This window comes from Lepus europaeus, chromosome 13 (assembly GCF_033115175.1).
Source record: "Lepus europaeus isolate LE1 chromosome 13, mLepTim1.pri, whole genome shotgun sequence".
NCBI classification, from domain to species: domain Eukaryota; kingdom Metazoa; phylum Chordata; class Mammalia; order Lagomorpha; family Leporidae; genus Lepus; species Lepus europaeus.
The window spans coordinates 83280512-83308323 of NC_084839.1; the positions used below are offsets into that span (position 1 = coordinate 83280512).

At 54.8% G+C, this 27812-nt stretch overlaps 1 protein-coding gene across 1 annotated transcript; it reads left to right on the top strand.

The window, feature by feature from the left end:
• Nucleotides 1-27538, top strand: PAX8 (paired box 8). The gene is made up of 11 exons (XM_062208869.1): nt 1-10; nt 1825-1990; nt 4384-4581; nt 6072-6160; nt 6491-6616; nt 6877-7052; nt 11219-11339; nt 11756-11962; nt 18644-18745; nt 24915-25001; nt 26404-27538. The coding sequence occupies exons 1-11, from the start codon at nt 1-3 to the stop codon at nt 26478-26480; spliced, it is 1359 nt and encodes a 452-aa protein (XP_062064853.1). The 3' UTR covers nt 26481-27538.
• Nucleotides 27539-27812: the final 274 nt, after the last annotated feature.

The following is a 27812-nucleotide window of genomic DNA, read 5'->3' on the forward strand; positions in this document are numbered from 1 at the left end:
ATGAGGGAGTGTAGGGGCAAATGCCTGCACCCTTTGTCCAGGAATGGCAGGGTGGCCAGTGAGGAGCCAGCTGGCTGCATCTGGGGAAGCACTCACTGGGGCAGTTTGCCTGGAACTGGGCAGGTGGAAGCTGTGCCCCAGCCCAGATGCCCCCAGCTGGAGGGTGGATCGTCCTGTCCCTCACGCTGGCGTTTGGCCAGCAGGCTTCTCCTCCTGACTCACTGCCCAGGACAGAGGCTTATGGCCTCTCCCGCCCCCTTTTTAAGGGAAATCAACTGTTCTGCTGAAGACAGCTTGGGCCCCCAAGGAGACATTGCAAGGCAGTTCTGAATGTGCTAAGTCGGTGGGTGGTAATGGGCACTGTGTGCCCACAAAGGCACTTCCCGCCCTGGACCATAAATAGTCTTAACTGGCTCACACAGAAGGCCTGGGGTTGGTGCTCCCTTCTTGCCTGCCTGTCCCCTCGGAGTCCCACTCTCAGGGCTCCGCCCTCCCTACCAGGGCCACACATGGCATCTTCAGGGCAAGGCTGCAAAGCCACTCCCAAGAGTCCAAGGCCAGCTCTGGCCGTGGAACAGGGCTCACCCAAGGAAGCATCCTTGACCTGAGCCCTAAACTTTGGCTGGATCCTGGCTCCTCCCTGGATCTGCTGAGTCATCCAAGCCATAGAAACCATTTTCCTAGTAGGAAAAGGGCTGTGCGAGCCTTGAGATCAGCCCACTGTGAATCCACTGTGAATCCTTGGACATCCTGGGAAAGTGGACAGATGAGCGCCTTCTTGCCTCTAAGCCTTCGCAGTGCTGTTGGCACCGCCTGGAACAGTCTTCTCTCTTCTCTGTCCTACTTTGGCCCCTCTTCGTCTTCCAGCAGAGCTGAGACTTCTCCAAGAAGCCTGTGGTTCCTGGAGCGAGTGCCCTGCACTGGTTCCCATACTCCCAGGCATGGTCCCAGATCTGCTGTTTGCTGGGGACAGGGTGGGGTTGGGGGACACTGTAACAAACCTCATGAGACAAGGGCACCTCGGCCTCTGCAGGACCCGGCACCTATGCAGTGTGGGTAAATGGACTCGGAAGGAAGCAGGCTGAGTCCTCGGACAGGGGCTAAGTAAATAAAGCAGCGAAGGAAGCAGGTGCACATATCCATGGTGTGACTACATTCTGCACAGCTCTGGCAGCCAGCCACGTGGGTCCTGGAACTCACGGGAGCCCTGCAGCCTCTGCCGGCCGTTTTTAGCACTCTGGCCTGTTGGGGACAGAAAGCAGGGCCTTGGGGTCACTCGGGCCAGGGGTGCACTAGTGGGGCTCAGCTCACTCGGCCCCAACTGAACCAGGGAGGCTCTGCTTTTGTGCTTTGTGCTCATGTTTCTCACTGTGGTTGTGTTTAGAAGCCATGTTTGTAAGAGGAGAAAGAGAAATACAACAAGCCCGGATTTTACCCCCTGCCCACATTTCCCAGCAAAGGAAGGGCAGCCCGGGGGGCTGGGGGCTCAGCGTCGGCGTGGGAGGACCCTGACTCCTCCACTCCTTGCATACTTTGCAGGCAGCGGGAAGGAAAGAAGGGGATTTGGCGTGAAGGAGAGACTCTGAAGGGCACAGCGCACTACATGCCCCTCAGAAGCATCACATGGTGGGGGGGACTGTGAGCATCATGTGCCACCCATGCCTGCCTTCCTGGGAGCTGGGAAGTTGTGGGGAGGGGTGCAGAGGGAGCGCCCAAGGGCCTGGCCACGGGAGTTCACGGTCACAGCCAGTCACACACACTCATGGCTGACCGTCACCCACCCTCCCTGCCCGGTTCTGACACCTGCAAATCCTGTCTCCTTAGGCCACGGAGGGCTGAACCAGCTGGGAGGGGCCTTTGTGAATGGCAGACCCCTGCCAGAAGTGGTCCGCCAACGCATCGTAGACCTGGCCCACCAGGGCGTGAGGCCCTGCGACATCTCTCGCCAGCTCCGCGTCAGCCATGGCTGTGTTAGCAAGATCCTTGGCAGGTAAGCACGAAATTCACCCCACTGCCTGTGCAGGGTTGGTCCTCTGCAGCCCAGCTCATGGCCCAGGGACCAGCGACCCATGCCCAGTGTCTGGCTGTGGCCTCGGGACCCGAGCACGGTCTGGAGGTGCTTCTGAGCTTCTCCCCATAGACAACATCCGTCTGGTGTCTCCCCTGCCCTTTCTTCCTTCGGGGTCCGTGTCTTCTCCCCTTGGTTTCTCCCTCTGCCCTGGGTCTCGTTTGCTGTAGGCTCCTCTGCTCCCGAGGCAGGAGCATCTTCTCCAGAGCCCTGGCTCTGTGGAGGCCGAGGGCAGTGCTGCCCCTAGGGAGGGGACACAAGGTCAGGGCTGGCTCCCCAGGTCACAGCCCTGCGAAGGGCAACTCCTGGAGCACCTGCAACAGAAACGCAAGGGTTGTTTGATGAGATGCAGATTCCCAGGCCCCTGTTCCGCCATCATTAACATGGCCTCTTTGGGAGCCAGGCCCGGATACTGTGATTCTGCTTAGATGACCAGGCAATGCTTCTGAACAATAAAGACCGACAGCCACCATCTGTAAGATCCCAGAGTAGCAGTTCACAGCACTCGCCTTTCCTGGGGAGTAAGCAGTATCTAGGCTCCAACCTGAGCCGATTATATCAGAATTTTAGGAGAACGGAACCCTGTTTTGGTATGCAAGGATATTTTTTAGAAAAGGAAATCCACAGAGGGGCAGGTGTCTGGCCTGCCACCATCATCCCACACTGGGGAGCTTGAGTTCAAGTCCAGGTTCCACTCCCAACTCCAGCTTCCTGCTGTTGCTCATCCAGTTTAACAACAGGTGATGGTTCAAGTAGGCGGGTCCCTGCCATCCATGTGGGAGACCTGGGGGGAACTCCTGGCTTCGGTTTGGTCCAGTCCCAGCTATTGCAGGCATGTGGGGAGTCTACTGGCAGACGCACTGCCCTCCCCTACACCCTGCCCCACGCCATATGAAATGAAATTCCGGGCACTCAGGGCTGTGGGTCAGCTCCATGCACCTGCTTCCAACCTACATGTGCATTCAAGAGGAGCTCTGGTTCAGGAAGGCAGAGAGCTGGTCTGTAAATGAGCTGTGGAAAGCCCTGGCTCCCTGCCTGAAGTTGTTGGGGAAAGGTGTGGTCTTTCCCCGGGGGTCAAGGACAGGGAATTCTTGAGATAACCTGTGGTGTCCAGAGAGATGAGCCCCAGATGGCAGTCACTAATGAATGGAAATGGCTTTTTTTTTTCTTCTTAAAAAAGATTTATTTATTTATTTATTTTTGAAAAGCAGAGTGACGGGGGTGGGGGGAGAGATGAAGAAAGAGAGAGAGAGAGATCAATCTCCCATCTGCTGGTTCACTCCCCATAGTAAGCCAGGGCTGGGCCAGGCCGAAGCCAGGAGTCAGGAACTCCATCCAGGTCTTCTGTGGGGGTGGCAGGGACTCAAGTATTTGGGCCATCTTCCGCTGCCTTCCTAAGCACATTAGCAGGAAGGTGGATCAAAAGCAGAGCAGCCACGACTCAAACCAACACTCTGATATGGGACGCCTGGGCTGCAAGTGACAGCTCAACCCGCTGCACAACACCAGCCCCTGAATGCAGTTTTAAGAGCCATATTCTTTTTTTTTTTCATGGCAGAAGACACCAGAGAGTTTCTCCATCAAGGAGAAGATCATGTCCTTACTTGGGCAATCCATCTGCCCAGGCAGCTGGTTGAGGGATGGGGAGAGGGGAGAGGTGGAGGCCCTGGAAGAGAAAGCTCAGCTTATAGGGCTGGACCCAGCCAGGGACCCAGACAAAGCCAAGACCCCAGAGCTGGGGAGGAGCAGCCTCAACTTGAACCATAGAACCCACAGAAAGCCAGTGAGTGGGGGTGAAGGATGTTGGTGAGGCTTGGACAGGGTACAAAGGTAAACCAGCCAGACAGGGCAGAGGGCCCAGTGACCCCAGCTGGCTTCCCGGGATGAGTGAAACCAGGATGGCCAAAGAAAATAGTCAGCCATGCTTGAGCCCCCAGAAACTGGGTAGAGAAAGCTCCATGCTAATTCTGTAGTTCCTACAGCACATACGACCTATCTCCTACCTGAGACAGGAAATTGTGACCCTGAGGATGGCTCCCGTGGGTGCAGACATCGGGTCCTGGCCCGCGGGAAGGGGAAAGAAGTCGCAGTGCGATCTTTAGCAGAGGCTTCCGGTCTGGCACAGCACAAACCTACCCAAGCAAAGGAAACAGACAGTTCGGGAGTGGCAGGCGTTCAAGGCCTGCCTTAGGGGCACGTTTCAATGCCATACCCTGCCCCAGAAGCCCCCGAGGGGAGCGGGACTCCGGCTAGGTCCCTGCCCGAGGACCGCACCTGCTTACTGGGTAATTCTTTGGGGTTCTCTATTGGAGTAGGTACTACGAAACTGGCAGCATCCGGCCTGGAGTGATCGGGGGTTCCAAGCCCAAGGTGGCAACCCCCAAAGTGGTGGAAAAGATCGGGGACTACAAGCGGCAGAACCCAACCATGTTTGCCTGGGAGATCCGAGACCGGCTCCTGGCTGAGGGAGTCTGTGACAACGACACTGTCCCCAGTGTCAGCTCCATCAACAGGTGAGAGACAGCAGGTGCTGGCGTCACCCTGGGGGACCCCCTGGGCTTTGGGGGAATCATGAAAAAAGATCCAAAAAAGGGTCTGGCTTGGGTGGAGCAGGCAGAGAGCACTCAGGTGCTGGGCAGGTGTCACACACCCCTGCCTCTTCCTTTGCCCTGTGCTGTGGGTTCACGCCCTCTGCTGTGGCATCTGTAGTGCATTGTCCACAGGGGCCTTCATCAAATGCCGTATCTCCTTTCACTCAATAAAAGAATCTTCTTGAATTGATCTTTCCTTAGCCCCAAGACCCGTAACCTGGCCCTCATTCAAGCATTCACTCACGACCTCCATCAATTATTCACCTATTCACTCATTCATTCACACACAACTCATTCATTACATGGGAGGCCCTAGGACACACAGTTCCTGTCCTTGAGAGTTTATACTCGAACGAGAATCCAGACACTCATCAGGTCCTCAAGTGTAAGCACAGAGCTCTATGTCCTGCTAAGGAAAGAAACATGAAGGTGAGCTAGCGTGGGGTGACTTGGCTTAGGGAGATTATAAAATGCTTCCCCCTGGGGCCGGCGCTGTGCTGTAGTGGGTAAAGCCTCCACCTGCAGTGCCAGCATCCCATATGGGTGCAGGTTTGAGTCCCGGCTGCTCCTCTTCTGATCCACCTCTCTGGTATGGTCTGGGAAAGCAGTGGGAGATGGCCCAAGTACTTGGGCCTCTGCACCCATGTGGGAGACCCAGAAGAAGCTCCTTGCTTCTGGCTTCAGACTGGCGCAGCTCTGGCCTTTGTGGTCATCTGGGAAGTGAACCATTGGATAGAAGATCTCTCTCGTTCTTTCTCTCTCTCTCTCTCTCTCTCTCTGCCTTTCAAATAAATAATCTTTGAAAAAAAAAAGGCTTCCCTTGAGTACAAAACAAGGAATAAGAATTAAATAGGTAAAAGGAGGAACAAAAGGAACTGTGAGATAGCACATACAAAGGCCCTGTGGCTAGTAGGATCTCACACAAGAAGCAGGAAGAAAGGCAATAGATAAAAAGGAGAGGAACATGAGGTGGGCTGAGGTTGGACTGTTTCATATTCTTGCCTCTGACCTATGAGCAATGGGAAGGCCTTGGCAGGTTTTAAGCAAGAGGCTGACTTACAAGTCAAAAACCCTACTTTGCCATTAGGAGAATCAATCAGAAAGGGTGAAGAGTTGATGGGCGAGGGCCAGTGAGGGACCCTGGTGGGACAGTTAGTGGTGACAGAGGGCGCAGTGCTGGAGAGGTTTACAGGGTCAGACTCACAGCACTCGATGGTGGCTCTGACAGGCAGGGGCGGGGAGCACATGCCGAGACCACTCTGCACGTCTGTCTTCGGGGCCCAGGGGTCCAGTCGTGACGCGGAGCAGGACCAGGGCCCAGGAGTGACGTCATGGGTTTGATGGCAGGTGGCTTGAGATGGCCGCGAGTGCTGCTTCCTCCTCTCCAAAGAACTTTCTTCTCTTCCTTCCAGGATCATCCGGACCAAAGTGCAGCAGCCATTCAACCTCCCCATGGACAGCTGTGTGGCCACCAAGTCCCTGAGCCCAGGGCACACGCTGAGTGAGTGCGGAGGGGGGGCGTGTCCCTGAACACACACACACACACACATACACACAGTCGACATCTATGTTCCCACGCACAGAGGCACACACAGAGTCATAATGCTCTAAACTGTGTGTGCACCGCGCTGGCCTGGCTCCCAGGGAAGAGGCCCTGACATGTGGCAAGGGAAAAAGACGCAGGCCAGTACTGACTCCAAGGGTTCTCCTACCATCAGCCCTGGAAGAGTGACCGCAAGGTGTGGCTCGCTGTCTTCTCCCACAGTGGCAGCGAGGCCGGTGGGGACTGTCACCCCTGTGTCCTGACCCTCTCCCTCCCACCCCACTGCAGTCCCCAGCTCAGCTGTCACACCTCCAGAGTCTCCCCAGTCAGACTCCCTGGGCTCCACCTACTCTATCAACGGGCTCCTGGGGATTGCTCAGCCTGGCAGCGACAACAAGAGGAAAATGGATGACAGTGAGTGTCGGGGGCCCGGGGTGCAGCCGGGATGGGGGTACAGGAGGGCAACTGGCCCAGGCTTTGCTGAGGACACAAGGCCTCCCCCTTGTAGCCCAGGACTCCGCACCTCCCCGCTTGCAGAGTGGCTAGCTCTCTCTATGCCCACCGGGTTCCCAGGGGCCCAGGAGCCTGGCATCCTGCTGCTCTGTTCTGGCCTGCAGCGTGGGTTACATGGGTCCCCTGACAGCTTTCTCCCTGCGGGGTTGGGGGGGCTGCAGGTGACCAGGACAGCTGCCGGCTGAGCATTGACTCACAGAGCAGCAGCAGCGCGCCCCGGAAGCACCTCCGCACCGACGCCTTCAGCCAGCACCACCTCGAGCCTCTGGAGTGCCCGTTCGAGCGGCAGCACTACCCGGAGGCCTACGCCTCCCCGAGCCACACCAAAGGCGAGCAGGTGAGGAGCAGGGGGCGTGGGAGGTGAGCAGGGCTGGGCAGGGGCATTAGAGGGCTTGATCAAGGTATGTGCTTCAGGCGACCCCAGCCCCAACGCCAGCGTGAGCTTCCTTCCACAGGGGGCCCTGACGGCTGCCTCTTCCCCCACCCTCCTGCATTCCCGTACTCAAGTGAGGCTGCCCCTTCCGGGGGTGGGGGGCAGCAGGAGCAGGGAGCGCCTTCGCCCCTCCCAGCCAGCGTCAGATCCCACAACTCCCAGTCTTCCCACCATGACCTCCCTGCCACTTGCAGCCCTACCCCCGGCGCTCCCAGCCGCACACCCCAGGCTCCTGCGTTACTCATACCCATGAACATGTCACCCTCGTTCACACCTTTCTGCCCTCCTCCCAAGATGCCTTTCCTCCCACTTCTGGAAAAATACCGCTGGGCCATTATGACTCAGCGCCAACGCTGCCTGCTGCGTGAATCCTTCCCTGCCCCTCAGACGTAACCCGTCTCCCCTGGCTCTGTGCGGCGGCACCTCTCACAGGCCGCTCCTCCCCTGTCCCAGGCTCTGTGGAGCATCCAGGGGACAGTGGGTGAAGACACGAGGGGCTTCTTAAGGACAGGCAGGGCTTATCCCCTGCATCGACCACGCTGCCCCTCTATCACAGATAATCCACAAAGGTGGCCCGAATGAGTGAGCAAGTGGGTGAGTTGAGAAATCCCGAGCAGTAAATCTTTACAAGCTGCAGGGGATTTGTCTTCCCAGCACTTCCGACAGGTGCAATGGGTGATGACAGGTTGGCTTCTGGGAAAGGCTGAGACGTGAACGGCCCCACCCCGGGGCCCACGAAGTCTCTACAGCTCAGAATCACTGTGCTCCCGCTTACATTAGCAGCTGTCCACAGTGTCTTCCTCTCCCTACCCCACCGAGTCAACCCACTGCAGAGCGTCTGTAGGGGGTGTCTGCCTCACGCTGTCGTTTGATCCAGGAGTAAGACAAGCCCCATACGCCTTTAAGATCTGCGTAGGATGATGGTGACAATGCCAATAATCAGCTGAACCATTGCCAGTGGCCGTCTGGGTTGCTGGGCCCGTGCCAGCACCCACAGCTGGGCAGGCAGTCTGCGTCAGCGATTTTATCGGCCTTGGCTGTGACAACTACGAGGGGTGCAGAGAGAGCTGGCCGTCAGCAGGCATAGTGGGAGGGCCGGGTGCTTCTCTGGCAGTCAGCACGCAGCTCCAGGGGGGAGATGGGGCCACAGCGGGGGGCCTGCAGGCAGCGCAGCCCAGCCCAGGAGCACGAGCCTGCAAAACCCAGTGTGCAAGCACCAGCCCCCCTCCCGCTGCGGAGACCCTGGGTGCCCCCTGGGTCCCAGAGCCATTTCCTGGCTGCATCTCTCAATCGCCCAAAGGCCCCTGCCGGACTGCAGAGACCCCACACCCTACTGGTGCCCACATGAGGGTGCTTCAAAAGTTTGTGGAAATGGAATTAACAGACGAGTTTATCTTGGTGCAAAAAAAAAAATTGAGATCCTTGCATCTGAAGGATCTTCAAAAAAATATCATGGAAAATGTGTATTACCAAAAAACTAGGCAGGAATTTCAAAAATGCATTGCACCCAAAATAAGCTTATGTTTTAATTCCATGTTCCATGAAATTTTTGAAGCCCCCTGGGACAAGGGGAATTGTGGAGTAAGAGAGGCCTTAGAGCTACATGGGACCGTGGTGAGCACCAAACCCAGTGTTCTTGTGTGCGTGGTGATCACCCAGGGTGGGTGAGTGTAGGGAAGGCAGGGGTAGCAGATGGCTGTGCAGCTGGGTCTGCCGGCCCTGGTTCCACGCAGATGCGTCCACCGTCACCTGTTCTAGATATGCTGCTTCCGTAAGTTCTTACTAGAAGACTGGGAAAAAGGCACTTGAAAACAGTTCAGCCTCTCCAGTTCCCCACCCTGCAGAAGTGGAAACTGAGGCCCAGAGAGTTGTCCATCCCTTGTTCCTTCTCCCACTCCATCAATCATTTACTCACTCATTCATTCACCTGGCTCGGTGGTGAGAGGGCAGAGAGAGGCCACCTTTGGTGATTGTGCTGCCACGGCAACGCTCTGTGTTTGCTCACCTGGGCACAGGTCGGCCCTCCAGCTCGCTGAGATACTCGCCCCCCGACCTCAGCAGAGGCAAAGACGTAGGCGTCCCTTCTGGAAAATCAACAAGGGAGGAAGTGTTGAAGAGAAATGTTCTGTGGCCTCATTCCTGGCCGCTGTGTCATACCCGGCATAGCTAGGAGTCCATTCGGCTCTTTATTGTGCAAGCCCACCAGGGAGCAGGTCAACAGAATGTGAATATTACCAGGACAGAGGCCATGAACTTGGCAGCTTCTGGCCCTCACATAATTCTGGAATAAAAATGCCGACAGCTACTGAGGAGGCATCTAAGCAGGCTAGGAACTTTACGTAAGCACCATACATGCATTTACTCTTGGCATTAGTCTTAGAGGCAGATTCTACAATCCCCGTTAACTACAGGTGAGAAAAGCAGGCTCAGGAGGTCAAGGAGACGAAGCCTCTCAGCAGGTTATGATAAAAACCAGGGCTCAAACTTGCCCAATTTCCAAAGCATTGTGCCGCTCTGCCCCCAACTCAAGTTCAAGCCCAGCAAAAAAATCCAATCATTACTGAGATGTTTAAGCCACTCAGTGCAACAACCCTAAAATGTCTGGCTCTGTGGGTGATTTTTTTTTTCCTTTTTCACTGAATTGCCTGGATTTCAGGCACAGGGTTTTGAGTAGATATTTTGGTATTGAATCAATACGTATTATGGTATTTTAAACTTTTCTTACACTCTCTAGAAATTAGATATTTTGTTCAATGTCATTAAACCAGGCTCAAAGCAACTCCGCCCTGTCTCTAAGTGGGCCCCCACCCCACCCCGGGAAGGCGAGGAGCCTGAGCACCATTTAGTCAGTCATGGCCACTGCACACTTACGGTGCCCTGGTGGCCTCCCGAATGGACAGCAGCTTCCAGAAGTGCCCGGCGTGCAACCAGAAAGCGCTGGGCCTCCTTGGAGAGCCTGATTCAATGGCTGACTTTAGCGGGGCTGTTGTGTGAGCCAGAATACTCCCCGATTACAGCTTTGTGCAACCTTTCACCCATCACATTTGTAATGTGTGTGACCTGTATGTGAGGAACAGGTGTGTGCTGTCCCTCCATGGGGGAGGGAGCCATGGGGAGTCTGGGGTACTCGTGCCTTCGGGTGAACAAGTGCTTTTCGGAAGAGGCACCATAGGAGACAGCTGTGCTCATGGCAAGGGATGCTGGTAGGAGTCTAAAGTTTTATTGAAGAAAACTCCCAAGTACTTGATAGGTTTTCACACCAAATTAACCCCAAGTATCATTCTTAAGCTGGCCCTGCAAGTTTCTATTTGCTCGGACAGGGAGAGAAAGAAGAAATAGGGTTAGCAGCCAAAGTCCCGAGTTTAGTCCTGATTTCAGTGCACAGAACTGGGAGCTTAACCCACCCTGGGTTCCAGGCTCTCCACATACAAAACGGGACCAACACTACTCGCCCGTGTCTCACGGCTGCCGCGAGCACTTGGTCAGGAGAACAGAGGCGAAGCTCTGACGTCAGCTCCTGCAGAATGCAAGAGGTTGGCCCTGCGTCATCTGGGTCAGGCCAGAGCTTGACAGCAGACCACTGGGGGGTCTGAATCTTGGCTCCACCCCACGCGGAGCGTGATGAGTTTCCTAATGGAAGCTGGAAGGAAATGGCTTCGTTAGTAGGCAGACGCACTCTGAACAGTTCCTGTGGGCTGGCTGCCTCTGCCCTTGGCGCTGTCCTGTACTCTGTGGATCCAAACCGTGTGAAGAGACAAAGCAGGAGCCCAGTTGTCCAGCCAGGGCACGGTCCTCTGAATGGAGTGCTCATCCCATGCCTGGCCACCCAAGCCACCTGCTGACCTTGAATTCTGGGGAGGTGGGAAGGGAAACCCCAGGGCCTGGCGCTGGGAGAACAGCAGGGCTCTGAGTCAGGAGGAGCCAGCTAAGGATGCTGGGTGGAGTAGAGAGGGAGCTTTGCCTGGGGGTATCGGGGTCATGTGGGAAGACAAGGCTTCAGGGCTGTAGGGAGGAGCGAGGCTTGCTTGCCTGGGGACCCTTTCTGAGCTGACCTCTCTTTGTCTCCCCAGGGCCTCTATCCGCTGCCCCTGCTCAACAGTGCCCTGGACGATGGGAAGGCCACCCTGACCCCCTCCAACACGCCCCTGGGCCGCAACCTCCCCACTCACCAGACCTACCCCGTGGTGGCAGGTATGACGCTGTGTGGCCCCAGCCGTGAGGCCCAGCTGGAGGGCAGGGGAGAGCAAAGCTGGCTGGTTGGCTGGCAGGAGGAACATGTTTGGGGCCCCGGGGCCTGACAGGCGAGGTGGGCTCAGAGGGTGGTGCCTCCGACCCTAGGCCCCTCCTGGGATAGGCGGGCACACACACTTTGGCACGTCTACACTGGCAAAAGGCACAGCAGGGAGGTAGAGCCTCGCTTGCCCCTTCTCCATCCACCCCAGGTGCAGGGTGCACCCCGCTGCGGCCCCAGACCCCCAAGAGCAGCCCGTCTGCCCGATCGCGCCCGCCCCCGCCCCGCCCTCCCGCATCTCATGGCTTGGTTTATGCATGTTCCCGCCCCCTCATCTCACACCCCTCTCTCCTTGTTGTCTCCCTCCCTCCGGCAGATCCTCATTCACCCTTCGCCATAAAGCAGGAAACCCCCGAGGTGTCCAGTTCTAGCTCCACCCCTTCCTCTTTATCTAGCTCCGCCTTTTTGGATCTGCAGCAAGTCGGCTCCGGGGTCCCAGCAGGTGCCTCGGTCCCGCCCTTCAATGCCTTTCCCCATGCTGCCTCCGTGTACGGGCAGTTCACGGGCCAGGCCCTCCTCTCAGGTACGACAGGGAGGCCCCGGGCTGTGCAGGTATCGTGGGGGGCGGGAGGGGGGTCCTCACGGCCAGCCCCCAGAACGCTGGTTTGGGTCTAGCCTCCCTCCCCAGTCCCCAGTCTTGTCCACCACCACTGGGGTTTAAGGCGTGGCTTTGAAAAGGCAGGCAGTGTGAGAGGTGCCAGGAAGTTGGGACCCCAAAACCTCATGGAAAAAAGAGGGACCCTTCAGCCAGGAGCTAGCACTGTAAAGAGGAAACACTTGGTCTTAGTACACACACACACACACACACACGAATTTTTTTTTTTTTTTAAGGAAAAAGAAACAAAACTTCAGAGGGAAAAGGCAATGGTTTTTAGAGTCAGTTTCTGGGTGAAATTCATAACACCATCACCTGCCTTAAAGGACTTGGAGCTGGAGGTATACAGGGGGTGTCCTGGGGAAGTCTCTCCCCATGCTGAGCAGGAAACAGGCCCGGGGAGGGAGCCGGCCTGGCCAAGGCCTCTGGGTAGCAGCATGGTGTCCAGCAGGCTGAGGCCTCGGGTGGAGCCGGGGCTCCCTGGCAGGACATCAGTCCAGCCCACCGGGCCCTGAGCAGTGGCTGCAGGAGGCAAGAGTGTAGGGAGAGCACAGGCAGAAACCCTTCATCATCTTCAGGATCCCAAGGACCCCCAGGGATGAGACTGTTTGAGATGTGAGCCCGCAGGGTGGCAGGGCCAAGGGCGGAAGCCAGGTAGCCTTCAGTTCTGTACCGGAAGAACGTCCTTGATGTTAGAGCTGTGTGCCGGAGGTAGGTGTATCTGGAGACGGAGTGAATGCCTCTCTACCCCAACACCTGGCGAGGCTAGAGCAGGCGCCAGTGAGAAGGGCAGGGGAATGTCTGGTGCACAGACAGCCCAGAGTCCAGCATTCCGTTTGCACCAGTGGTTTCCCAGTGCCACTGGGCCTCACCGTGCTCCCTTGAAAGTCTTTGCTAAAGCCAGGTTCCCAAGCAGAGCCACAAAGACCTGCTCTGTGAGAAGCAAGGACTTCAAAAGGGCACGGCCTCTGCCAGCCTGGACTGCCACGGTTGCCTGATGCCAGCCTGTGGACCTCTCAGACCTCCTCCATCTGAAACTTTGGCTTTGTTTTCCCTTGCATCCTGGCCTTGAATGAGGGCCTTCGTTTTGAAAGAGGTAGATGCCCAGTGTGAGGGCAGAGAGGCTGAGCTTAAGGATCTGAAGGAAGAACAAACATGTTGGCTGAGACTTAGAAAGTTCTAGAGAGTGAAGCCGGCAGAGATGAGTCATTTGTTTTGATCAAAGTCGGCCAGAGAAGATGGATCAGGGAGGGGAGGAGTGGGCAAGTGGAAGAGGCTCACGTCAGCTGTGGGGTGGGTCATCCTGACCAAGGGACGGGCCTGGCATCGTCTCATGGCAGTGTCGGGCTAGGACTGGGGGCTGCAGCAAGGCACCCAGTGTTGGGGAGCAGTTCTGGCTTTACCATGTGAGCCTGCAGAGGGGCCCAGCAGGACCAGCTCAGAGGAGATGGAGGGGCCAAGGGCAGTTGGAGGCTGGCAGAGACATCGGAGTGCATACTTGTACGAGTGGGACTCAAAAATTGGTGGGAAAATGGGATTAAAAGATGAGCTTATTTGGGTGCAATTTGAAATCCATGCAATTTCTTTCCTAATATGCATTTCCCATGAACTTTCTGGTGACCCCTCATGGTTGGAACGGCTCAGGGAAAACTCCCTGCCCACACTTTGTCCCCTCCCTGCCACCCTTTTAGGGCTTCAGATATCCCCTCTCCATATGCAGCCAACTTGTGTTAGCTCTTAGAGGACATGCACAGTCACCAGGTCAGCAGCTGGACCGGGAGGTCAGCCAACCCATGGAACAAAGCAGTTGGCAGCAAGCACCACATGGCCACTCAAGCAGCAGGCAGCCAGCCAAGCAGCACTAGCATGTCTGATATGTAGTGTGTAGGCACCCAGGAAAGCTGATGCCTGGCCACAGGGCCCAGTCCAAGGGTTGAAGATTCAGCACAGAAACAAGGGCCCCAAGACGAGCAAGAGGAAAGTGGGAAGACTGGGGCCCAGCAGGAGACAATTCAAGTCTGCAGCTCCCAGCACTGAGCCCAGCCTTGCTGATCTGGCCCAAAGGTGATGAGTTTGAAGTGCTGGCCTGAAGCTCCCCACAGCTTGACCAACTCAGGTGGCCTCCAGTCCAGACTGGACCTACCTAGCTCACAATGCGGGTGAGCCACGGTGAAAGGGCTGGGAAGACGTGACAGGTGGAGGAAGGCTAGGAAGGAACAAGCTCCAGGCTGTGGAGGCTTCAAACCTATCCAAAGGGAGAGGAGGTGAATTTGAGAGAGAGCGGAGGAAGCAGAGGACATTGCTCCCAGGGAATGCTGCAGACACGGGGGAGAAAGGCGTACCCGTGAGCCCTCATCCTGCAGTCAGCTCGGCTCCAGCCTGCAGCACCACACCCAGCTCACCCGCTCTGGGCGAGCCCCTGCCGTGTCCTGGGGCTCCCTCACTGCTCCACGGCCTGTCTCCCGAGTCGCTTCCCTGGGCCTGGCGACTCCGACACTGGCTGTCCTTCTGAGTCCCAGCCTCTCCCCACTCGGCCACGGGGTTTGGGGAACAGTGAGATTGTCTCCTAGCATTCCCACCAGCTCCCTTCAGCCACCTCCCTGTGGATTCCCCACTCGCTGGCCGCCACAGTGACATGGAAGCTGTCCTTGTCCTGGCTACTCCAAGGCTGACTCCAGCTCTGCTGATCAGAAAGCTCTGAGTTAGGGTTTATCATCAAAGAGTCCATTACCCTCCTCCATCGTTTCGTACAAAATTATATTTAGTCCTGCCAAAGAGATTTCTGGGCTGCCACCAATTCTACTTGCTATCAGCACAAGATAAGGAACTGAAAGGGGGTTACAGAGAAGGCACACATCAAAGAGGGCAAAGAAGAGTCTGAAAAGTCTGAAATCATCTCTACTCTCTGAACGCCTCCAAGTATTGGCTTTCGATGCTGCTGTGTACCAATATTTAGAACAGTTAGCAATATTTCTGGAGCGCTTCAGGTTTCTTGGACAAGCCCAGCTCACAATCTGTCAGCATGAGTCTGTGCCTAAGTTGAGTTCTTAAAAGTGGGGTCATGTTGCAAGTACACTTGATTGCAGAAGAGATGGAATCACACAGCAAGGACAAATTTAGGATGGAGAGCCTCAAAATCAGAGAAGCAGAGGGGAGGGCATGGTTAGGCCACAGGGGAAAGTGGCTCACGGCTTCTGTGGTTTTGTTTCTAAGAAGGCTGCAGGGTTCTTGGCTTTTTGGAAGAGACCATGCATGAAGGGTCTTCCAAAGCGTTGATGGGAAAATGCCCATTAGCTTTTAATTTCATTTTTCTGTGAATTCTTTGTTTTTTAAAGGATTTATTTATTTACTTGAAAGAGCTACATAGAGAGAGAAGGAGAGGCAGAGAGAGAGAGAGAGAGATCTTCCATCCGTTGGTTCACTCCCCAGTTGGCCGTAGCAGCTGGAGCTGTGTTGATATGAAGCCAGGAGCTTCTTCTGGGATCTCCCACACGGGTGCAGGGGCCCAAAGACCTGGGCCATCTTCTGCTGCTCTTCCAGGCCATTGCAGAGAGCTGGATTGGAAGTGGAGCAGCCAGGACTGGAACCAGCGCCCGTATGGGATGCCGGTGCTGCAGGCAGCGGCTTTATCTGCTATGCCACAGCGCTGGCCCCTTCCGCGAACTCTTTGAAGTCTCCTTGTCTTTAAGGAATTGGCACAAAGAGTTTAGCAGGACTCTTGGTAGAGTTATGGCTTCATGGTCTGTGTGAGACTGACCAAGCCCGATCTTTCCAATAGGGCCAAGTTTCATGGCAGGAATCCTTAAGGGGTCTGCTATGGTGTTTAATTCAAGAACTAGCAGGATCAGGGGACATGGAGAGAGGAAGCCCCAACAATCATTAAGCAGTAAGGTGACCCCAGTTTACAAGCTCTGCGCTCAGCTAGCTCCTCCCGTGGCAGATGGGAAGACGGGGTTTGGAGAAATTAAGTGATAAGTCTCTCATCCACAGTCTGGCCTGGATCTAGAGGTCTCCCAGGGAGAAGAAAGCAGGAAGGGAAGAGCAGAGAGTGAGGCACCGGGCCTGCGTCAGCCACCACCTCTTCCATCACGTGCTCCACTCCACCTGTTCACCCCCTGTGCTCCTCCTGCTCTCCCCGACTGCACATCACGCCTCCCTCTCACGAGCTCCAGTGCCCGGCCAGGTGCTCCATCCAAGGTCCAAGAAGGCTGAGTCTGCGGCCAAGTGTATCACAGTCTTCTTCACAGACAGCTCAGACTTTTACCTCCATCAGTCATCTGCATCTTTCTCCCCCTACCTCTAGATGCACTACAAGTCTCTTCTCTGCCTGTGTTCCCAACCCTTCATCTGTTCCTTTGATAAGCCGTGCACTGCAGGTGAACTGCGCCCACCTGTAGAATTCCTGTGTCTTCCCCCTGTTTGATCCAACACCAATCACAAGGGTTGGGGGGGGACAGTAAAAGTTAAACAAATTAGAAGGTAGCATCTAAGTTTCCAAAACCTTCACAGAGTTTTAAATAACGGACATGGGGTACTCATTTCAAAGAGAATTCATTCTATAAGAGTTCCATAGACATGCATCTACTTATGGAATGCGTCATTGTGCTTACCAGTGTCCACCTGTAGCATGAAACCCTGGCTCTGAATTAAGGAGTAGTAGTAATAAGGAAGGTACATAAGGTTACTCTTAGGTTTTCCCATGTTGCATGTGAAGAAGCTGAGGCTTGGGGCACGCAAGTGGCTGGCCTAAGGGCACTTAGTAAATTGGCCATAGAAGCAGGATAAGGACCCCAGGTCCTCTGATTTTTAGCCCTCTCCCTCCAAAGGATGGGCAGAAGCTGAACACGCCTTCTCTTGTTCATTGACCCCATAGGTTTGGGTCCAAATGCTCTATCTTGATTTAGTGCCTGGCCTTGCTGATTTAGCATTCTTGGCTCCTGCTGTATCCCCAAGTGCATAGCAAAGTGCCTAGTACATAGTATGTCTTCATTAAGTATGTACTCAACAAACACTGAATGTGCTGTCTTCAAGGTATCTCCAGAAAGAGAGGTAAGGAGGCAGTCGCTGTGGCGTGGGCAGCTCTTAGGCTTCACGGTACCGCTCTTTCCACCACCACTAGCACCTCTTGAAAGGGCTGAGTTAACAGAGACCTTGGGGGCACTCATGGGAGGAAAGTTGGGCAAGCGGTGCCATAGTTGGTGGACAGGGGCACTTAGGTGGCATTTAGATCAGACGGTCACAACTAGCACAGTAGTTCTCCGCCAAGGGTGACTTTCCCTTGCTGCCTCACCGCTGGGGACACGCAGCACTGTCTGGAGACATCTTTGGTTGTCACACTGGGTCAGAACAGCTACCAGTGTCTTAGTGGATAGACACCAGGGATGGTGCTAAACATCCTGCAAGGCACAGAACACTCCCACAACAAAGAGTTATCCAGCCTAGAGGGTCAGTACTGCTAACATGGAGAACCTCTTCAAGCATCACCAACAACTACAGCTACCCAGTGTCTCATCACTGAGTGATCATTCACCGTTCACACTGAAGCATGTGACAGTGAAGTGGGCCTCTTCGTAAATCCGCTTGGACCATGGTCATCACCTGGGCAGATCTGGGAAGACCAGGAGGCATTGTCTCCTTGCCAAGAACCATGGGAGAGTCTGGTCTGGGCCAACAGGATGTGGGGATGATGGAAAAAGGTTGCAGGCCAGGGATCCTGGTTGTTGGCACATAGGGCAGATGGGAGGAAGCTCACCTGTCAGGTGGAGTCTCCAGAAGGGGAGAGATTGACTTCTTGGTGTAGAGGAGGGGTAGAGCTGGGAAATGGGGTCTCCACAGAGCTGCCCTGGTGTCATCAAGGCAGGAGTATGTTTTGCTGAAAATGATTCTTTTCAGAAATGAAGTGCACAGGTGTGTGGCTCATGGTCATAAGTATGAGCTAAATATCTCAGCAACACCTCCTTTCTAGGTCAGCAATAGCTAGCCAATAGGTATCAGGTTTCTTGTAATTTCATAGATTGCATCCACCTGCAAGGCCAGGCTATGGAGTAGGAACCTGCTCTCTGGCTAAGTGATAGAGGGCGGTAATTGATTAGCAATGTCTGCCACAGGTCCAAAAATGGATTGTGATGGGCCAGTGGGCCACACCTCTGCCCTCACTTCCAGGGCTTGTCCTTGGTCCTCCTCGGAGCCAGGGCCAGAAGGGATGAAGTCTGAAGTAGGCGGCCTCTAATGTGTTGACTTAGGCCAGCTGTGCCCACTGCTGTGCTGGGAGCTGTGGGAGATAATAAAGACCCAGAGAGCGTAGGCCCTGACCTCCAATACCATGACATTTTTGTGGTTGAACAAAAGAATGCTCAGGTAACTGAACCCACAGAATGACAGAGGACCACAGGGGGCAGCAGTAGCAGGTGCTCCGTGTGCAGTGGAGCCTCTCTCCTTTAGAACACCAGAGAAGACCAGACCTTGGGCATGGTGGAGGAGCGATAAGGGAGGAAGTGCCTCCAGAGACAGCAGGAATGGCACCAAGGAAGACTTGCTGAGCCTTCAGAGGGTGAGACAAGCCCAGGAGCCTCCGTGGTCGACTGATAATTCTTTGCTGTGTTTTCCCAGGGCGAGAGATGGTGGGGCCCACGCTGCCCGGATACCCACCCCACATCCCCACCAGTGGACAGGGCAGCTATGCCTCTTCTGCCATCGCAGGCATGGTGGCAGGTAAGGAGAGGGTCCCGGTCGGATGGAGGGCATCGCAAAGGAGCAGTGTTAGAGATAGGTGGGGCAAGAGGGACAGAGCTGCCCAGGTGTCTCATCCATGGACTCTGTGAGGGGCATTGAAGGGTGACTGAAGGGGGCACCGTCTTATAAAAGCCTCAAGAAAATGCCCAGGTCTGCCCTGGCCCTTGAGCACGCCCCAGCTCAACCTTCTTCCCCGATTTCTGACATCACCCACCATGATGGAGAGGGTGGGGCTAAGACAGCCCAGTGTTCAGATCCAAGCTCCTCCACTTGTCCCCATGGAGCGCACAAGGGGCCAGAGAAATGCTGTGAGCTATGCAGGCGTACAGCCCCTAGGCAGGCCAGGGCCTCCCAGTGGAGGACTTTAGCTCTGGTGAGTTTATCCTTTTTGTAAAGTGTGAGTGCCAATGCTGCCACTGGTGATGGTGATGGGGCTCATGAAGTGACTGAGATACAGCATCCCTCATACCCAACACTCACTCCACTTGGTGGGGATAGGTCCCAAGTTCAAGGTATTCTGCAAGTATGTGGAGTGGGAGATGAGCTGGGAGAGTTTTTCTGTCTTCATTTGGACCTCCCGGGAATGCTGTCTGTCGGTCGTTTGGGTTTCTTTGTCTGCCAGTTGGCATCCAGTGGTCATCTAGGTTGTCAAGCTCTGGACAGATGGGGACAATGGGAATTTCTCTGGGCAAGTCTCCCTCTTTTAGGAGCCATATAGGAAAAACTCCGGGATGGAAGAGGTAGAACCGAGCTATTTGCACTGCCCATGGGGGTCCTAGAACTTCTGGAAGGGTCTGTGAACTCAGGGTGTCTGTGACCCTCCTACCAGCCTTGGGCCAGCCTTCCTGGCCTGCTTCCCTCCCTCTCTGGCAGGGGTTAATCTTTGCCAGCCACCCACTCTGGGCACCCTATGCAGAGGCAGGTGGGCTGGGCTCTTCTGGGCAGAGGGAAGGGAGGGAGAAAGAGAAGGAGGGAAGGAGGCCCTGTGCTCCCTGGGAACCTGCTGAGCTGGCACTTGTTGCTGCCTGGTTACCGTGGCGATGTGCTTAATGCAGCGTTGAAAATACAGAATACTGACTCCTCTCTCCCTCCTGGCCCCGGACTCCCTCCCTCCCTCCCTTCCTCTTCTGGAGCGTGAAATGAGATTGGTCAAGATAAAAAAGGAAAAGATTCGGTTATTTTTTTAAGAGTGTGGATAATGGGGCCTCTCAATCAAAATCCCAGGCTCCAGTCGGCTCCCCCATCCCCCTTGCAGCCCCTCCACCTTCCCCTGCCGCCTGCTTAGAGGAGGAGGAAGAAACAAGCAGCACTAGGCTTTCCTCTTAATTATGGCTCAGCCTCTGGGGGCAGGCCCAGGGCAGGGGGTTCCTGGGGCCCAGAGTGTGACCCGTGAGGTAGCTGCAGGGTTTGGACTTCTCATCAAAGCCTCCAGGTTGTTTCCAGAAAGACCTTATCTGCAGTGGGTGCTATTGGAAAAAAAAAAAAAAATAGCAGGGTCACCACATTGCCGGCCAGTGAATTGGAAAAGGGAGGGGCCTGGATGGGCTCCCAGTAAGTTGCATGCAAATGAGCTTCAGCAAAGGCAGTACTATGTAAATGCATCACCTGGTTCCTAGGATTGCCAGTGTGCAAATGAATTCCTAAGGCATTTTCGGTAAGAAAACTCTGTGTCCATCTCTTACCTCTGCCTGTATCTCCCAGTTGACTGAAGGGGAGTGGGGATTCCTTCCATTGAAGGCAGTACATTTTATTGAGCACTTACTGCAGGCGCGTCGTCGGGTCTTCACTAAATGCTCTAAGTAAGGCGTGCCAAGAACATCCCTCGATCGCTGTGGAAGGAAGGGAGGGATCATGTATCCTGTGCTTCTCTTCCCAGGCACTCATACATTGAATTTTATTTTTCATTTAATCTTCAACCTTATAACTGAGAGGCTTATATCATTCCAGTTTTATTGAGGAAGGGAGGGAGGGAGGGAGGGAGGGAGGGAGGGAGGGAGGGAGGGAGAGAGGGAGGAAGGAAGGAAGGAAGGAAGGAAGGAAGGAAGGAAGGAAGGAAGGAAGGAAGGAAGGAACTGAGGCATAGAAAAGTAAAATGTTGTAAAGGTCTTCCCATACTAAGTGACTGAGTTGTTCAAACACAGCCTTCTGATTTCAAACCTAGGACTCTTCCCTCAATACCCCACTGCCTGCCATCACAGCAGAAATTAACAGACAAGCTGTAGAAAAAGCAGCTCGTGCTAGTGGCCTGGACACAGACTTCTCTTGTCCATTCACCTTTTGTTTGGCCTTCCCTCTTTTTCTGTTCCAGCCCCACTAACAGTTCACTACCCTCACACCAATTCCATAGTGAAATCAACAGCTTCAGTTGGATAGATCCATGCAGCCATCGTCTATGTATCCATCGATCCATCATCTTTTCAAATAGCCCTCCTTTCATTTGTCCATCTTTCCACCCACCCATCTATCTATCCATCTTTCCATATAGAAATCCTTTACTCTCTCCTATGTTCCACCACCGGATCTTCCCATCCATCCATTATTTCATTATCAACCCTTCCCTCAGTCCTCCTTCCATCCACTCTTGCATTCTCCCATCCACGTAACCACTTTTCACTTAAATACTTGTTGAGGCTCTGTTGCATGCCTTGCTGGGGATGGAGCAGTGGACAAGCCCCTTTCTTCGTGGAACTTACAACCTAATCGGGGAGAGCAGTGAACAGTAAATAAGTAAATCGATGATGATAAGCATCGTGAAGACAATAAAATGGGCTTATGTAATAAAGAGCCGCAGGGGAAGGAGATAACTACTCCAGATTGCTCGATCAGGGGAGACCTCTTGGAGAAGCTGTTCAAAGCGGCCAGCCAAGTGATAAACTGGAGCAGACCATCCTCAGCCCACAAGAACAGCAAGTGCAAAGGCCCTAAGGCAGGAACTAGTTTAGCATGATAGCACATGGAAGAAAGGTGATTATATTAAATAATAGTGATTGACGCTACAAGATGAGAAGATGTTAGTGATGGCTGGCTCAAGTTCTAAAAGACTGTGCAGATTTCTGGGAAGGTGGACTGCTGACTGTAAAGAGAGAAAGCACAGAGGCCAGTTAGGGAGCGTCTTGCAAGACATGGCAGAGGCTTCACCTAGGGAAGAAGCAGTAAAGGCAAAGAAAAGAGACGCTGGGGATACTTGTTGACAAATTGGTGTAGGGATGAGGAAATAGAGGAAACCAGGATCACTTGTAGGTTTGGGGCTTGGGAAGCTCCAGGGATGACAGTGACAAGTTATGTGTGTGAGAGATCAGGAGAGGAAGACGCATGGTGAGTAGCAGGTGGCGAGCCAGAGCTGGGCCATTTTAGCATTGAGATGCCTACTACATTTCCGGTTTACAGAGTCACTGGGCCCATGGCATATGTCTGAAGTCAGGCGTTGTACAGAGCTGTTATGTAATATCAAGGGATTAGAAAAGTTCACCAGAGGGAGAATGTGGGTGAGAATTCACAGAGGGCTCACAAGTCAAGCTTGGGGTTCTTCAACATAGCTCAGAGCTCTAAGAAAGAAGGAATGAGCAGGGGAAGTGAGTTGGAAAGAAGAGTGAGTTACTGAGCAGACCAAGAGACCGGGCATCACAAAACCCAAAGGCATCGAGGATGTGATGAGCCCAGAGGGCGGGGGTGTTGGTAGGATGAAGTTTTTTTTTTTTTTTTTTGACAGGCAGAGTTAGACAGTGAGAGAGACAGAGAGAAAGGTCTTCCTTCTGTTGGTTCATCCCCCAAATGGCTGCGCCGATCCAAAGCCAGGAGCCAGGTGCTTCCTCCTGGTCTCCCATGAGGGTGCAGGGCCCAAGCACTTTGGCCATCCACCACTGCCTTCCTGGGCCACAGCAGAGAACTGGACTGGAAGAGGAGCAACCGGGACAGAATCTGGCGCCCCAACCGGGACTAGAACCCGGGGTGCTGGTGCCTCAGTCGGAGGATTAGCCGAGTGAGCTGCGGCACCGGCCAGGAAGAGGATTTTTGAAAGAAGGTAGCTGAGCATGTTTATATGTAGAAGGGGGCAATGAGTTTCAAAGGGAGAGATTGTTGAAGCAGAAAAGAAGGGATCGCTGTAGGGGCCACGTGGGCAGGTGACTAGGTTGGCTGCTGGCAGGCCGACAGATCCGATGGGGGGAAGGTGCCATACGGCCTCCTGGGCCCCATCCCTACCCCACTGCTCTGTGACAGGGGCAGACAGGGGGTTGGTAAGTGTGAGTAAAATGAATGAATACGTGAGTCGACGCATGAATGACCAACAAAATGAGAGGGCAAACACCTTGTTTTTCCCACCTCTCTTCCTTGTCCTAAAGGGCCTGCGGTGTTTGGGACTGGGTCAGGTGGGACCAAGGCACAGGGGCCCTTGCTGTGTAGCCGGTGTGCACTTGGCTTCGTGCAAGTGAATGCTGACACCAGAGAGAGGTGAGGTAGACCAGCAGTGCGCACGGTGGGGCACAGAGACAGCGCTAGAGTGGGGGCACAGAGCAGGCTTCCAGTTAAGGCTAGAACTGAACTTGTAGCCTCGAGAAAATACCTTTCGATTTGATTGTTCCTTAGTTTTCTTTTTGTTTGCTTTTTTTCCCCTTCCTTCTTCATTCTCTTCTTTCTTTTACATGAATTTTTTTGCCTGATCTGTGCGAGGCTCAGTCCCTGCCCCTAAGGGACCGTTTTATGCTCCTGCTGTGAGCTTGCTTCCTGTCGCTGACTCTAGGCACGGAGAGGCTTCGGAAGCCTTCCTCAGACTCAGGCAACCTCCTCCTCACCTCCATTCCTCCTGTGCAAACACCTGCTTCTCCGGCTGGGCGACTGGTTCGAGCCTCCACTGAGCTTTATTTTAGCACTTATTTAATGGGAAAACAATAAAAGCTAATACGTACTGAGTACTTATTATATCCTGAGCATGGTGCTAAGCATTTACTATGCATTATCTCATTTGATCCTTTCAAAACCCTCTGCACCATTTCACAGATGAGGCCAACAAGGTTCGGAGAGGTTGAGAGACCTGCCCAAGGTCCAAGGTCCAAGGTCCAAGGTCCAAGCCAGGAGGCAGGGAACAGGGATGTGGCTCTGGGCGGACCTGCTCCCGAGCCAGCGTTTCCAGCTTCCCCTCCAGAGTCTGGTGGGAGACAAAGAGCCACAAAAAGCACTTAGCTCGCAATCACAGATGAGGTTCTGCACGGCGGTGTGGACACTCATTGGATCTCAGGGTCGTCAGGAGCCTGGATATGTAGATGGTAGCATCTTGTGAGTGTACGGAAGAACTATCTGGAATTGCGAGCCAAGTTCTTCCCCGCCGCTTACCAACAGAGAGAGCTGAGGCAAACGACTTCCTCTTGCCACCCTCCAATGTCTTCCTCTACAAATTGGCAGGATGGATGAGTACTTCCTGGGACAGCTGTGAGAAGGAGGGTCGTAAAGTGTAGCGGGGCTTTGCGAGTGAGCTCCACACCGTGGCCAGTGGCGCTGGTCGGCTTCACTGCATTGTTGTTACGTAAGGGGATTCTTAAATAATTTCTTGGTAAATAATCCCTCTGGGAAAGCCAAGAATCCACTTACAGGAAGTGATCTAACTTACTTTGTGCAAAGTCAGATGCCAAGTTTGTTTAATTGGCCAACTCAGGATGGGGCAATAGATTTCTCAGAGTGAGTCTCAGGACACAGCCTCCTACCCCACTCCCCCAGCAGACTCCTTCCCCCGGGAAGCCAAAAAAGCTCCTATTTGCCCATTTTCCCTTTGATCATGCATCCCCTCCCCCCTGCTGAGAGCCCCTGGGAAAGGCCCCTCTGCAGAAAGTCCAGGCAGCAGGCAGAATGGGGCTGGGCCCTGGGCCTTGGAGTCACAGGACAGCTTCCACACACACTCCACCCAACCCCTTGGCTGTGCTGTGAGCTTCTGCAGGTCCCATCTGGAAAGCAGGGGTGGCAATGGTAGCCTCTCCCTCCTTGGGCCCCTGGAGGGCTGCAGTGTGTCGGGGAACTTCCTCTTGAACCTGGAGAAAGGGGCATTGTCCTAGATGATGCACACTGAGGGACTAGAGGAGCCTTCTGAGCTCCACCTGCTACCCACCCCCTGCCCAGAACTCCCCCACCTCACAGGGCTCTCCCCTTGTGCCTCCAACAGGAAGCGAATACTCCGGCAATGCCTACGGCCACACCCCCTACTCCTCCTACGGCGAGGCCTGGCGCTTCCCCAACTCCAGCTTGCTGAGTAAGTTCTTGGGGGCCACCCAGGCCCTCTGCAGGGCCAGGTGGGGTGAGATGGATGTGTGGGGAGTGGGGCAAGGCAAGGCCAAAAGTTGAGAGACCCCAGGTTAGCCCTGGGGAGCTGAGTGTTGTTGGTAACAGGTAGTTTAGGTAGGGCAGGATACCTGTGTGTTTGGAAAAGGGGTGGGGGGTGCAGAAGACCAGAGACTTCCTGGCTCGTCCTTGCTCCTGATCCCTGAGGTCATGTCTACCAAATATGATGCCATAGCTCAGGCCTTGAGAAGAAAATGAGGGTAGATTCCGGAGTAGCCCAAGAGATGACCTCCCATCTCTGGGAGCTTACACGCCAACAGCAGCAGGATTAGCCTGGGGTTCCCTGCCACGGGCATTGCCCTCTTGCCTGGCAGCTGATGACCGGACACCAGCCTACTGCCCCCATTAACCATCCAAGTGGCTCACAAACTCATGGTTCACAAACTCATGGTTCAGCACCAAAACCCTGATGCGGAAATCCTTTGTTCCACCATGTGATCTACGTTTGGCTTAAGAAGTGGACAGCAGTTGGGGTCAAGGGCCAGGGAGTGAGCCTGGGGGAGCGTCCAGACCACCCTTCACCCCCTCTCTTGCCCTGGGGCCCTGGGCTGCACAGAGGTTTCTAGCAAAGCATGAACTTGAGGGATCTCACGAGAGCCTCCCCACCTGGCGGCAAACCAGAGCTGACCCCAGCAAGCCCCACTGCAGGCTGCCGGGTCCATGCACTCCCCAAGACACCCCTTCCCACTGGAACCCACTGTGTTTGGGACATGACTGGCCTCTTTGCCGGATGAGTTCCACTCAAGCCACCTCTCCGTTCAGTTTAGCCAGAAAGGATGTGGGCAGCAAGACCTGCCAGGGTCAGGGCACTTTCCCACTGAAGCTCCCCAGGGCTGCCATTCTAGGCACGGGGGGCTCTGCCTTGCCATGGGCACCTTCAAGCTTAGACCTCCCTGGGCCAGTCAGGAGTCTCAGTGCCCTGCATCTTAACAGCAAGATTCTCCAAGTTGGCACTGTGGGGGCAAGGCTGATGAGAAGCCCGATGGCCCCTGGTGTGCTTGGGTCTTGGGGACTCTGCGAGCCTCTTCTCTCCATTGCCCTCTCCCTGTGTGGAGGCTGCTGAAGGTCAGAGCTGTCATGGGGGGAGGGGCAAGAAGCCACCGTTCTCATTCTGGCCAGAAACTCAAAGGTGAGGCCAGAGAAGGAGGAAATGGGGCCAGGAGAGGAGTTAATCTTTGATGATCAGATAGGCCGGAGGGATGAATGATTAACTTGTGCTGTCTGAAAGGTCAGCAGATGCAGGGGACAGCCAGGGTGCAATTTTCCCTTCTGACCAGCGATGTTGTTATTATTATTTTTTTTAACATGTCCAGGTTCCCCATATTATTACAGTTCCACATCAAGGCCGAGCGCACCACCCACCACCGCCACGGCCTTTGACCACCTGTAGTTGCCATGGGGACGGTGGGAGCGACTGAGCAACGGGAGGACTGGGCCTGGGACAGGCCCCAGAGAGTCATACAAAGGAATCTTTATTTATTACATGAAAAATAGCCACACGTCCAGCATTGGTTAATTTAACGAACCATGGAAGATGCGATGACCTTGGAGAAGGGCGAAGTGTCCTCCAAGACCCTTTCATGAGGGGCAGGAGTCCCTGGGAAAACAGGCACATCCCAGGCCCAAAGAGGCGCAGTTGGAGGAAGAAGGCGCCCGTGGCTGGTACCCACCAAAGAGGAGAAGGAGCCGCAAGGAGCTCCAGGGGATGGCGGATGGGAGACGCACAAGCCATGGCTCTGCCATCAACACCACTGTAGCCATCGTGAACCGTCAGCACTTTCTTCAGGCCTACAAGACCTCCCTCTGAGCCACTCCGAGAGTCACCTCCATCGGCCTCCCGCCTGCCCTGGACCGGGCCGCAGGCTGCCCACCGTCTCTTCCCAGCTTGCCCACACTTCCTCCACCACTGTCGACTCAGACACAAGGCTGCGGGCCGGGTAGAGTCTCTCGGACACCCCCAGGGGTCCTCAGCTGCCCCTCCTTTTGCCTGCTGTTGTGACCATACAAATAGCAGCCCCGCTCCCCAGACCAGCACAAAGCAGCCTGAGACAGACCCGCCAAAGGACCCCGGGGGGGCCTCTTACACCCCTTCCCCAGTCCCTGGGGCAGAACAAGGCAGAGTGGTGGGGATCTGCTTCCACCTTCCCAGCAGCTCCTGCGCGCCAAGTGTGTTTCCTACTGCGCAAGCCCGTCCACCACAGCCAGCAAGAAGAGACCCACGAGGCAACCCCCGAAGCCAGCTGCCCCACCCCCAGCGCCTGCCCCCCAGGCCTGAGTGTAAATACTGTACATGAAGCTCTGTTCGGGTCAAGCTCCCCTTCTTCCACCCCCACGCCTTGGCCTCCGACTGAATTGTCCCCCTACGTGTTGGGCTTCTCTCCTTGACGCTTCTTTCTTTTTTAAAGACAACCCACCATTGCAACATGACTCAATAAATCATTGCTCTTGTCTCAGGCTTTGGGGTTGGCTGGGGAGAGAGGTGTCTCCGGGCTGGGCTTCCCCCTGCAAACCTCTGAGCCAGTGGCTGAGAAGCTCACCTTCTAGCTGAGGGCTGGAAAGGCCCCCCTGACACCCCACAGCCACCTTGCCCTTCTCTCTGCCCCAGACAGATGCTTAACACTGGGTAAACCCCTTACGCCAAGCTTTCAGTGAGTGAGCGTGGGGATAAAGCAGGCCCATGGCGTGGTGCTAGGCCAAGCTCAGTCTCAGGTGGGTGCTGCTG

Excerpts from the sequence above, each read along its gene's own strand:
- PAX8 (XM_062208869.1), top strand. Across the intron at positions 11,340-11,755 it reads GACCTACCCCGTGGTGGCAG|ATCCTCATTCACCCTTCGCC; the intron begins GTATGACGCTGT and ends TCCCTCCGGCAG. Across the intron at positions 18,746-24,914 it reads CATCGCAGGCATGGTGGCAG|GAAGCGAATACTCCGGCAAT; the intron begins GTAAGGAGAGGG and ends TGCCTCCAACAG.